The 12,842-nt window shown below is 42.3% G+C and overlaps 1 protein-coding gene across 1 annotated transcript in view; it reads left to right on the forward strand.

The window, feature by feature from the left end:
* The window catches only part of LOC117552759 (protein Dok-7-like), a 45,081-nt gene that overhangs the window by 2,694 nt on the left and 29,545 nt on the right, over positions 1 to 12,842 (forward strand). The window contains 6 exon segments of the mRNA XM_034226372.1: positions 1,491 to 1,691; positions 6,224 to 6,343; positions 10,117 to 10,215; positions 10,571 to 10,914; positions 10,916 to 11,077; positions 11,079 to 11,345. Coding sequence (XP_034082263.1) covers positions 1,491 to 1,691; positions 6,224 to 6,343; positions 10,117 to 10,215; positions 10,571 to 10,914; positions 10,916 to 11,077; positions 11,079 to 11,345 — 1,193 coding nt within the window.

Consider the following 12,842-nt stretch of genomic DNA (forward strand, 5'->3'; position numbering starts at 1 on the left):
TTGTCTAACCCTAAACTAAGTCATTTGCTTCATGAAAGGGCTAATGATCTTTTAGTAAATCACACCCGGGGAATAGTCAGTAAAAAAACGTTTTAAAGGTTTATTACAAGGTTTTAGAAATGATCACACCTGAATTGAATTAATATATCCATGCTCTATGGATCCATTGTATGCAAGTTATATAAAAGATAAACTAATAGGTGCTAAATATAGCATTGGACTGTCGAGCTGGTGGCCGGACTCCAGCTGAATGTTAAAGCAGTCACTAATGACAGTGTTACGGGACCTGCCTGTGGGGTAGAGGACATGGTGCTAGAGACAAATTGCATAGCAGTTGTTCCTTCCCATTGGTAAATATATGTGTTTGCTTGCCTGTATGGATGCTCCTGTGTGTGTGTGTTTTGAGAAAGCTAGATTATAGTGTGTGTTGACGAAGGTGTGTCCAGCTATTGGAAATGTCACCTGCCAGACTGTGGGCTGAGGGCCACTGTTGGGCACAGCTTTTGTTGTTCTTTGGGACAACATATTAATCTTCCTTAACCTGAGTAATGACATGACGCATCCTGTCAACATTTCCTCATCATCGCCTCTATCTGCCTCACCTGCGGAGTTAGCTTAGCGCAGTTAATGTCTTAAGAGCCATTGGGAAACCCCACACATGAGTTAAATAAAGTTTCACAAACTCACAGGCAGAAACACAAATGCACTTGTTTCTATTGACAACCTCATTTGTTTCTTAGAAGCAACATGACACAGATGTTTGTGAAGCTGTGATTGATTGCATTGGGCTTTAGATCTGAGCCTGCTGTGTTCACAGTTAGCTCGCTGATCTCACTCCCTGTGTGTGCAGCTGTTTCTGCTTTTAATTGAGGAATGAAATCAAAACCGTGCTGAAATAATCATTTTTAAGGACACTGTGTATCTGTCCCATGTGAAGACTAATTGCGGCTAATTTCTGCCTGGACTCTGTTCCCCTGCATGTCAATGGATTCTGACAGAAGTCCAGGCAGTTTGTTAGGCACACATAAACACACCATAATGCAAGTCAATAGTACCTCTGATTAGGCTGCTAACAGATGACGTAACCAGCCTTCTTCCCGACGGCTTCAACATGCATTTGTTCTCTTTACAATATAGTATTATCAGGGAAACATCTAATTCAAATGCACTTATATAATATCGCAAATTACTCATTTGTCTCAAAAGGTCAATCCCGTAGACTTTCAATATTGAGTTAACTGCACGTTTTCCAAATGTAACACCTGAACAGGGGATACTGTTATTTATTTTCATTAAAGGTTTACGATATCTGCCTAACAGCACCTTCTAATTTCAGTGTGTCAATGTCTTATTTGACCAGGTTATTATGGGGCAGTTCAATCACCTGTACATAACAGTGTGACAATTGTTAGATAATGCTCGAAGTTCTAAGTCTTGCATTGAAGCTGTTTGCCTTTCTTCATGATTTAACCATTTCTCTGTTTGCTTAGTTCACAGATTCAGTGTTGGAGTCTTACCGGGGACCAAGCTGGAGAGTGGGCCTGCGACTCTTCATCTGTGCAACAACCTGCTGGCTTTAGCCCGGGACGTCCCGCCTGCTATCATCGGACACTGGAACCTCCCAGACCTGCGCAGATATGGACCCGTACCCAACGGATTTGTGTTCGAGGGAGGGACAAGATGTGGTTACTGTAAGTCTATAGCCTTTATGTTGTTGCTCTCATGCTACATTTGGATGTGTTTAGTTTTCGGTCATTAACTGGGATTCTGTGTTTGGCAGATGGTTCTTCAATACATCAGGATCATTGGTTATTTGGCTGTAACAGCACACTTTTGTTTGGGAAGCATGAGATGGAACTAAAGGAATTATAAGAACTGTGAAAGTTGACTGAGCATTGCACATTCAACACCTAAAATACAAGTGTTTAGAACATGTAAGATTAAAAAAACAACACAATAGACAATTTACCAACTTTCCCCCACCTAGCATTCCCTTCCTGGCTATCTCACAAGATAATGCAAATATGAATCTTGTCAGGATTCTAATAATGCAGATTTTTTTGGTCAGTCGGGAAAACAAAACCGCTATTCTCCTTCTGGTTTGCTTGCCCAATGGTTGACGCACTTCCATTGTGCTGTTAATGGAGGGTTTATTTTCTTGGCAGAAAGTTCCCAATGGGGAACCACTTTCAGCTGATGCTGTTATTACAGCCATTACATTGTGCAATCAAAATGTAGTCACACTGATAAGTTCATTTAGCTAATGCTGCTTTAAAATAAGAGATATAAAAGCACAAACTGTTGAATCATATTGGAACATCAACATCTTCACCATGCCATGACAACAATGTCTGCTGGAAACATCGGGTTGCATCATTAGAGGCTAATAGCTGAACAAATGTGAATCTGCGCTGTGCTTTTCTTATGTCTTTCTCCAACCGACCAAATAATAACTGTCTGTGATTCACGATGATTCATTTGTAGCGTTTATCCAGCAGTGTCGCTGATAGAGAGGCTTCTTACCGGTACCATCACATTGTGGAAGACTCAGATAAATACACGCTGTACAGCCAGTTATCTGGAGCTGCTTTTTATGGAGTCACTTTGTTCCAATTAGGAGATATCAGAATGGTAGAGCGTACAATTACTTGTTACCCTGCCTTGTGAGATGGGGCATGTACCCCTGGTGGGTCGGTGGCTGTTAATCAGAGCCCATACATGTCATAATGATCCTGGAAATGTTGATTTCATTTTTTATGCTTGGTTGGCATTATTCTACCTCCACTTGGAGCTACAGATTTCAGCCATTTATCCATCACCTAAAGTTATCCATTTTAACTCATTTGTTTACTCACTACTTATTTCTTTTCTGCAATCTTAATCCCAGCACACAGTGTTAAAATATGACACCTGACTAATGGGAAACCAAGGCTAGTCCTTCTCTAATAGCTGGTTGTTGTTAGTTATTGTGACATTAAATATACTTCAAAGTCTCACATTTTTAATACTATTTCTGTATTTTCCTGCTAAAAAACAACAATGGATTTGATGCTCCACTCTCTTGTAGCCACAGTAGAATCACCCTGGTAGGGAATCACTTTAAAACAACGGTTGCTTCCAACTTGCAGTTTTCTGTGGAAGAAGTTGACTGGCCTCTCCTCTAACTCATCCAACACCAATTGATCCAGTCCTTATTGTCCAACGATTTCAGCCATGCTCATGTGACTGAATGGGCCCAAAGCCCTGTTTAAAACACGTGTGGAGAGCCTGTAGCAGCAGATTCATTCATGGTGTCAAAGTGAGATGTTTAGCTATTACATATGGATATAATGTGAAATATGGGCTATCGGTTATTACATTCACCAATATGAGTAATGGCAGCCAGAAGACGCGAGTGGCACTAAGACATTTTTCACTTGTCCTCATTAATGTTGTCCTCTCTGACTCATTGCATGTTGCATTAGTAAAACAGCTGCTTCATGACTGGAGGAAATGATTCAGTCTGTGAGATTCCCCCCTGCTGTGCCCACAATGCAACATCATGCCTCATGTCAGAGGAGTTGTTTTTGAGAAACAGAAGTTACCCCTCAGTTATAACAGCTCTGTCCGCGTGCCCCTGTGATCGGGTAGAACATAGTTTACATCTTGTAACAGACGTGAAACCATTAAAGCAGAGACGGGTGCATGTCAACACCTGGAGGGGCTGACGTGAGGGGGTGGGGGGCACAGAGACATCAGAGTGTTACGGACACACCATGACCCTGCTGGAAACATGACACTCCAGTATGCCAAATATGATTTATTCAGCTCCATTGAATCTCCAGCAGAGGATCTTGGATAATATGAACACAGTCAGACATCACAAACAACGTATGCACAGAAAAAGAGCAACAACAGAGGCAAGTGTGTGTGAGTGTGTGCGTGAAGATGTTGGAGTGTTGAAGGGCGCGCATTCCTGTGACATGTAATCTCTCGGCACAGTTTATCCGCCGCAGAAGGAGGAGTTGTGTAAGGGGGTTGGACATGTCGCTTTGGTTGTAGCTTCATTTGTCTGACCTTTGGTCCATGTCCTGCTAGAGTTAACTCTTAAATGATTCTGTTTTTTTTAGTAGTAAATGCAAGTAGCCAAAGTGGGCTGGATTTACGCTCTTGATATAATGACTAAAATAATGAATCGGATGGAGAATGATAGACGGAAAATGAATCCGCCACAAGTCGGACATTCAAATGGATTTATACATTTAAAAGATGTTGGGAAATTGCATCATTACAGCAGTCGAATCAAACATCAATGACAGGAAAAGGCGAAGAAAATAGAATAATAAATTACTTAAAATCTGGCTCCAGCTTTTGAAATTAAAAGATTTTCTGAAATGGAAATGAGTGTTTTTTTCTGCTTATTTCTGTTTTAATTTGACTTAATTTATTCCTTTGTAACAAAAGAAAAAAGTGGTTGAAATGAATATGATTGCAGCCTGATTGAAATTGTGTGCATGGATGCGTTTGCTGCTGTGAAAATGGAAAGACCAGCCTTTGCTCTTATGAAGACTCTTAGCTAGTTTACATTTCCCACTCCCAAACACATTTAACAACCTCCGTCACTTTGTTATGATGCTGTGTTTTATCACCTGAGGGGTCTGTGTGAGTGGTTATTGTTTCTACTCAGAATCACTGTTAAACTGGTAACTACATGAGCCCTGCTGCCACCTGTCCTTTGTTTTGCTTTGAGTTCTCTTTGGTAGCTTTTGGCCGTGCACCTGATGTTCAGTCACCTGCTAGCAAACGCATGACATGAGACGTTAATCCTCATAAGGAAAATAACCCATGGTCTAACCGCAGAAGTCTCTCACAGAGGGACGACAGTATCAAATGTAATGCATCACTTCATCTTAATTAGATCCATATCATCCACCTCAGCAGGCAATACATCTTCAATTTGGACAGGTGAAGACATTTGTGCGGATTTTACTGCTGACCTCTGGCCCTGCTGACTGAGGGGTGGGATGGGAATGTGATTGACGCCAGCTTTCACATGGGTGGTCCCAAGAACAGGGCGACACAGCGACTCTTTAATGGTGACACCTCGTAATGGGAAGCCAGTTGTATTGTCACAGGGCGTCAGGTGACCTCTGTAGAGCGTGACCTCTTAACCTTTGCATTCTTATTCCCCTTTGATGACATTCTACATTGACATGAAAGACAAATGAATATAAGTGCTGAGTATCAAACCTCAATACAAACAGGTATTAAAACATTATTAAGTAACGAATGCTTGGCCAGATCTGCTTACTTATCCTTTGATTATATAACCTTGTTTTAGTGTTTAGAAACCCCCAAATGGCCTCTTCAGATTTTGTAGAAAAAACACGCTTTTATTTCTCCAAGAAAGGTACTTTGAATAGATCATTTGAGTATTCGCCCAAACAGAACAATAACACAATTTAATCTATTCGACAGAAAACGAACCGGCAAATATTTTATATTTAATCATTTTTCATAGAAAGCTTTGAAAGCAGCATGGCTTGAGGGACGTCAGTCGATCGGTTGCTCCGGACTGAAGTGTTTATTTAATGGATCAGCATTGTTGATTATTCCTAATGACTTCAGGGGACAAGAGGTAGACGTCAGATATAGAACCACCCAGTAAAGGATGATGTGAATAATAGTCATATAATAATAGTCATAGTGGCAGGTACATCAATAATATTGGCGCTACAGTTCAAGGATTTCAAATGATACATATTTCTTGTGATATATTTCTTATTTATTGCCTCTTGTAAGGCAAGTTTATTTATATAGCACTTTTCAACACAAGGCAATTCAAAGTGCTTCATAAAAATGAAAGACATTAAGGGCATAAAACACATTAGAAACATTAAAAAGCAAAGATAATAAGACATGAATAACACAGGTACATGAATAAAAGTTACAGTGCAGTGTAAGATGTGAATAGCTCAATTACAAGCAGCGGCACTAAGAAAAGTCTTCAGCCTGGATTTAAAAGTATTAAGAGTTTCAGCGGACCTGCAGGTTTCTGGGAGCATGTTCCAGATATTTGGCAATATCCCTAACCAAATTCTCACATTGCTCTACCCCTAGACCACCTGTTTTAAGACTTCCCTCATGACTCTTTGGCCTTTAACCAAATAGTACAATTGTGCTAATTACAGTATATCTGTTGCTGCAAATCTATCGTGACACTAATAAAGTGTGCTCTCTACAGGGGCCGGTGTGTTTCTGCTCTCGTCTGCTGAGAGCGAGCAGATCAGCTTTCTATTCGACTGCATCGTCAGAGGCATCTCCCCCACCAGGGGCCCGTTTGGACTGCGGCCCGTCCTGCCAGGTCAGTACCGGAGCTGTTTCACTGGAGAGGACATGAGAAACAACAGGGTGTCAGAGATCTATAGAGACGGGGAACGTTAAGTTGAAGTGCTATTATTTAAAGAGAAGGTGGGTCTTCATGTGAGGCTTATTCAGTTAATGGATAGCCTCGCTGTTGCCAAGGAATATGAGCAAACACTTAAGTCAACACTTGCCATTTCAACTGAATCGAAGTGTGCGCGGCTCCCCCCCGGGGCCTCCAGGAACTGTCAGAGCTACGACTGCTGCCTTCCTAGAATCCAACCCTTTTTGGCAGAATGAGTCAGACGATTCCTCCGCTGTGCTTTGAAGTCACCAAATGATGACTGACAGCTGCTTTTTATGTAATTGGGTTACCCTAAGCAGCAATTTATAACTGTAGTCAAACATCCTAACCCCTGACTTAAGTGTACCGGGGTGCATATAGAGCTTAGGGTCACCTTATACACCAGTGAGAGAGGACTACTGTACTAACTGTGGTTAAGGTAGCAAATTGAATTGTAGTCTATGTATAGTGGAGGGTATAGTGCTGGGGGTGGACTGCGTTCCAAATTGCCATTATGTTTTTTTTAACCTCGTATTACAGCAGGGTTGTCTGGCAAGATTACAATTTGTCAAGGTGCCAGGCACACTCCTTAAATGATAGACAATGACTCAATGTGTGGACATCATGATCTCCATTTGGTAATACTTGAAAAGGTTTTGCAAAGATAATAGAATGGAATATTTCTAAACTTTCTGTGCAACAGTGAAGTTTGTTTTTATAATGAGCTTCAGCTGAGGCTCGTCCTCCGCTATTCTCCTGCCACCCATTGGGAAAACCCGACGGAGAGACTAGTTTACTTTCTAAAAGTTGTCTTCTTCACTGCAGTTCCTCTGTGATTTTGTAACATAATGCCAGGGCTGAAAGAAAATGAATCCCTAATAGGATAATCGATTGTGTACAGATTGCAGCCTTCACCTGGCTCCAGATTCACAATACTGAAGATTGGCTGCTTCTCTTTGTGTTACGGGATTGAACGTGGGGTTTGGGTTGTTGAGCAGGAAAAGCTAATATTTGGAAAAACATCAGTGTAGTCTCAGGGAAATTGTGTTTAGCGTTATTCACAATTTTCGGAGTTAATCCACCTATTAGTCAAATTATAACAACACACTGATAATGAAGAATAATAGAGCCTATGTTCCTCCTCAACTTTGAAGTGCTATTAATAATGGGGCTTAAGATGGGAAAAGAACAAAAGTAGTGACGAATCAACAGAGAGAATTATCACTCGACTTTAAAATCCTCGACTCTATGGAGAGTTTTCCTGTCTTCTTCTAAACATTGGTTTGATATTATTTTCAAATGTCTCTATTGACCATTTACATGCTTTTATTTTTCGTAATTTTACCAGCTTGGATGCCAGGTCTAATATTACTAAAGCTGTGAGACATGTTCTGCTCTCCTGCTGTCCACTTTAACACTTTGATTTTCAACACAAAAAAAAGAAAGTAATCTCTCCCAGAGTGCCACTCAACAGAGAGCTTGGCACGCAGCCGCGGGGCCTCGTGGATATTCTGGTTTTCACACATCTCGCCGCCCAATCACAGGTGGAGCTCATACTCCTATTATTGTGCTGCGTAGTAGAATAAATAGCAGGGAGGATGTCGAGGCGAGAGGTCAAAGACTTGCTTCACACCAGCAGAGCAGCCAAAGACTCCTAATCACTCCGAGCATGTATGTAACCTCATCCCCAGGATTCCACTGCTGCCCCCCCCCCCTTCATATCGTACTCAGCCCCCCACCACTCTTGTGTCTCTCACTTTCTCACCTAGTAGTCTGTGTCTCTGTTCCTGACTACATTTCTCCGCCTCTGTTCTCATGAATTGCCTTGATGTGTGTCACCCTTCATGCTGTACTGTATCCACCTCTCTTTGCCTCTCATTACTTAACAAGTAATCAAGCCATAGGGAATACACATTAAAATGGCTGCTTCAATATAAAGAGGAGAATGTATATAACTAGGATTTCTTTCAACCAAGTTCATTTTATGTATGTAGCTAAGTTCCATTTGCTTCCAATCTTAATACTAGGCTAAGCTAACCAACTGATGGCTATAGCTTCATATTTAACGTCAGATGAGTCGTATTTCCCAAAATGTCAAACTGTTCCTTTCAAACTAGTATTTTATAAACTATTTCATGATTGGTGATTACAATTCTATCCTCCTATTATAGTTGTTTTAGTGTCGGTGTATTTCCTCCTTATCTCATAACCGCAGACGTGACATACATGTAGGAAGGAGTGTTGTTTGCAGCAGCCAAAACAATCCTATTTTGGTCAGAGGGGAGGAGGCGTTAGTCTAAAGGAGCTTAGCCAGGATAAGTAAGCCCGAGAAATTCATTGTGTGATAGGCCGGGACACCTGTCAGTCAAACAGATATTACCCCAGTCCTCTGATCTCTGGCTGTTCTTTGGTCATGCTGGGAGGCTGTTGGTTGCACAGGGAAACCTTCTTAAAAGGCGTGAGGGTGTCATATGAGACTGATGACTCTCACTCAGCTGGTAAACAGCAGCAGTAAGTGGAGATGCTGTGGGAAACTTTGATTTCATTTTTCACAGCTTTTGAGTGCCAGCAGAGGCAGAACAATACCTTTTGGTTGCAGCCATGACAACCAGTGTGAAATGATTATAATTCTTCTGGCACATTTTGTACTATTTGATTTACATGCCACACCGAGCCTTTGAAAGCACCAAGATACATTTTTATCCTAATGAAATTAAAATATGATTAAAAAATCAAGTTATAATGAGAAACAATTTATTTAATCAAAACGCTCTCGCTAGAATTTACAAGTATAATAGTAAAACATTTAATATGATCCTCTAAACTACACTGTAGATAGTGTTCCTCGGGACAAGTACATTTCCTGAACACATGAAGCTTTATTAACTATTTGAATTGAAGAAAATTAAAATCAGCACATACTGTAAATGGTATTAACACTAGTATCACAAACAGCTGCTTGTCTTCAAGATAAAGACAGGATTTAAAAAACATGCAACTTAATGAGACGAGGGCCACAAGTGGCAAGGCTTACTAAACTAATATAACGTTTTTCCCCAGTCTGTTTTTTTATTTGAGAACAGTGTTGTGTGCTGTAAATCAATCCTCCACATGAAGGAATTCGGTGTCATTACCACGTCACTGCTGCGGGGTCGAGGGAAAGTATCGATCCAGTTTTAAAGTTGACCTTGGCGGTGGCGGGTACATGAGATCCTTGAACAGCACGAACAGCACGAGCAGCAGAGCGCGTACCGACACAGCCACGTGGCAGCGCTAAAAATAACCCTGTATGTTGCATAAATACTGTCCCCTGTGTGACCCTCTTTACGTCCCTGTTATACTCATAGGCCAAATCATAGTACACAACACTCCTGGCAAAGTGCTTGTAAGTTAGTCTTTTCACTAACATCTTGTTGCTCACATATTATTCAACTATATTGTGAGTGAGACCCTTGTGGTTCAAAGTGTCCCTTGTTGTTGTTGTTGTTGGATGTGTTTCCACAGCTGTGCCTCAGAGTCCTCAGCTGCGTCTCTTTTGATCCCACTTCTCAGTGACAGTAGCAAGACATGCTAATCTTACCGTGTCGTCACTTATTTACTTTGACTGCGCTAATTTAAGGTCTGCTGTTTTAAGTCTGTAGATTTCTATATATATATATATATATATAAATTAAGCCTTTGTGACTTACTCGTTGATGTTCTCCATACAGACCCCAGTGGCAGTCAGACGAATTCGGAGGAGAAGTTGAACCATGACGCCCAGGAGCTGGAGAAACGACTGAGCATGCTCTCTCACCGGAGCAGCACAGGTACAGCATGTTACTGTGGTTTAAAAGTTGGAGCTGAAGCTAAAAGTACTCTGCTCTGAATATATATCCCGACATGTAATAACCATCCCAAAGCACGACATAATCATTCTTTCACTGCAGTGATCTCTGTTCCACACCAAAACATAATGCTGCTGCACTTAACATTTCAATTAAGTTAGCAGAATCGTCAGTTCTCTTACATGTGATGTATTATTCATGTTATGTTATGGATACAAGTGACAAGATAAATGATATTGTGATGCTTTATCTATGCTTAATTGATTATAAAAAGTTGTTTTGTTACAGCTGTTGAATACATTCATCAAAGTGTCGTTAATGTTGTGTGTCTTGACAGTGTCGTACTGTGCGTCTGCCGGGGGGGACGACCGCAGCATGTCCGGCTCCTCGGACGCTTCAGACACCAGCCAATCAGAGAGCAGCATGAGCAGCCGGATGGCCATTTGGACTGAGCCGTCCTCCAACCCATCTGAAAGCGTCGGCCATGTTGGAGCTAAACTGGCGTTACAGAGCATGGAGAAGCTCTCCGTCACCCAGGGGGGGGTGACCCGGCCCGCCCCCAAGACCCCCCGGCCGCTCCAGGAGATCGGCCGTCAGAGCTCCTCTGACAGCGGCATCGCCACCGGCAGCCACTCCTCCTACTCGGGGAGCTTCTCCTCCTACACAGGCAGCCTGGACCTCCCCCCCCGGGGAGGACTTCGGCTCTGTGTTCAGCCTGCCCCCCCACTTGGCTCAAGACCTGAGCCCCTGTACTTGCTCCGCTGCACCTGCACATGAATACCGAACACCTTCATCACTGAGGTATCTGTACGACAGCCCCAGGAGTGTGCTACAGGAGGGGGGTGGGGGGGGCCACGGCCAGAGACAATGAACCCTCCATGCTAATTAAGGACGCTACTGCCTCGCCAGGCCCAACAACAGACTCAGCACAGGGGGATCAAAGCAGCGCCAAGACCCCCGAGGGTCACTCAGAAAACACTGACACACAGTCAACAAATGTACAACTAGACGGCCCCTCAGAGGAGAGCAAGAAAACCAAGGTGACGCCCTCTAGTGACACATCGGTCCCCAAAACCATTGTGACCATCTGCTCCGTTTGTGGTGGATTTAAGGTAAGCAGAAATATATTTATGTTGTTTATGTCGTTCTTCTGCCAGCTCAGATATAAGTAAACTTATATTCTCGTCATCAGTCTGTTTGCCTCAAAACGTACCTTTTTTAAAGAAAGCCACAGGATTCAAATGTTCTCCTGAGCACACTCTGCTGTATAACTCCTGTTGTACAGCAGCTTGTGTGAGCAGGCGCTCTCCTCCCTGTATCATCTGTTCCATCGCCCGCTGTCAATATGACCTTTGCGTTCGGTGTCAAAACAACATGCAGTCCCATGGTCCGTCTGTTTAACAAGTGAGCGTTTCAGCAGCTAATTTAGTTTGACCCTGTCACTGTATCAAGCTGATTAAGACTTTGTGAGTGCCGTTATTCACTTCCTCTACATCCATTTTATTTCTTGATTCAAAACTGTTAGGCAAAAGGTTTGTGTTATCTCCAAAAAGAATGTCGTCCAAATGTATGTAGGGCTTTTATACCAACGATAAATAGGCTTTAAGGTAAAACATCAATCAATGAATCAATGTTTATTTATATAGCCCAATATCACAAATGTTACATTTGTCTCAGTGGACTTCACAGTTTGTACAGAATATCAGTATGACAATGCGACACCCTCTGTCCTTAGACCCTCACATCGTACAAGGAAAGACTTCCACAGAAAACCCACAGTTTAAAGGGAAAAATAGGAGAAACCTCAGGGAGAGCAACAGAGGAGGGATCCCTCTCCCAGGACGGACAGACGTGCAATAGATGCCGTGTGTAAATTGAAAAGATAATACATTTGCAACATAGGTAGTCCAAATGTTTGGAAATGCATGTGTGTATAATAGGAAGATGAATCCACGAGGATATCCATCCAGCCACGACTCAAGATCCAGGGCTCGCGATCCAGGACACAGGACCGCAGGATCATCCATGACTCCGGATCCCGGCGTATATAGACACCAAAAAGAAGGACATTTGGGGAAGCTGGGTTAATCGGAACATGAGAGTACACAGGTATAGACAGAGAGAAGGAAGAAGTAAGATGTCCCCCGATAAACTAAGCCTATATCAGCAAAACTAGGGGCTGAATCTAATCAGCCCTAACTATAAGCTTTATCAAAAAGGAAGGTCTTAAGCGCACTCTTAAAAACGGATAGGGTGTCTGCCGCCCGAACACAAACTGGAAGCTAATTCCACAAATGTGGAGCTTGATAAGAAAAGTCTCTGGCTCCCATTGTACTTTTAGAGCAGTGGTTCTCAACTGGTGGGTCGCGATCCAAATGTGGGTCACGGATCCGTTTCGAGTGGGTCGCAGATGTGTGAGTGAAGAAAAAAAAGTTGAAAAAAAAAAAGATTTTGAATTTTTTTGTTTTGGGAAAAAGTCAAACTTGTCTTTTGAAGGCCCGATTTTCTAATGCTGTGCATGCAGTCGGCGTTGGACTGGAAGTACCGGAGACCATAAACGGTGTTGAAAACTTCTGTCACGTAGTGATCATCTTCCCAATAAAATATCT

Source organism: Gymnodraco acuticeps, unplaced genomic scaffold, assembly GCF_902827175.1.
Source record: "Gymnodraco acuticeps unplaced genomic scaffold, fGymAcu1.1, whole genome shotgun sequence".
In the NCBI taxonomy this organism is placed as follows: Eukaryota; Metazoa; Chordata; class Actinopteri; order Perciformes; family Bathydraconidae; genus Gymnodraco; species Gymnodraco acuticeps.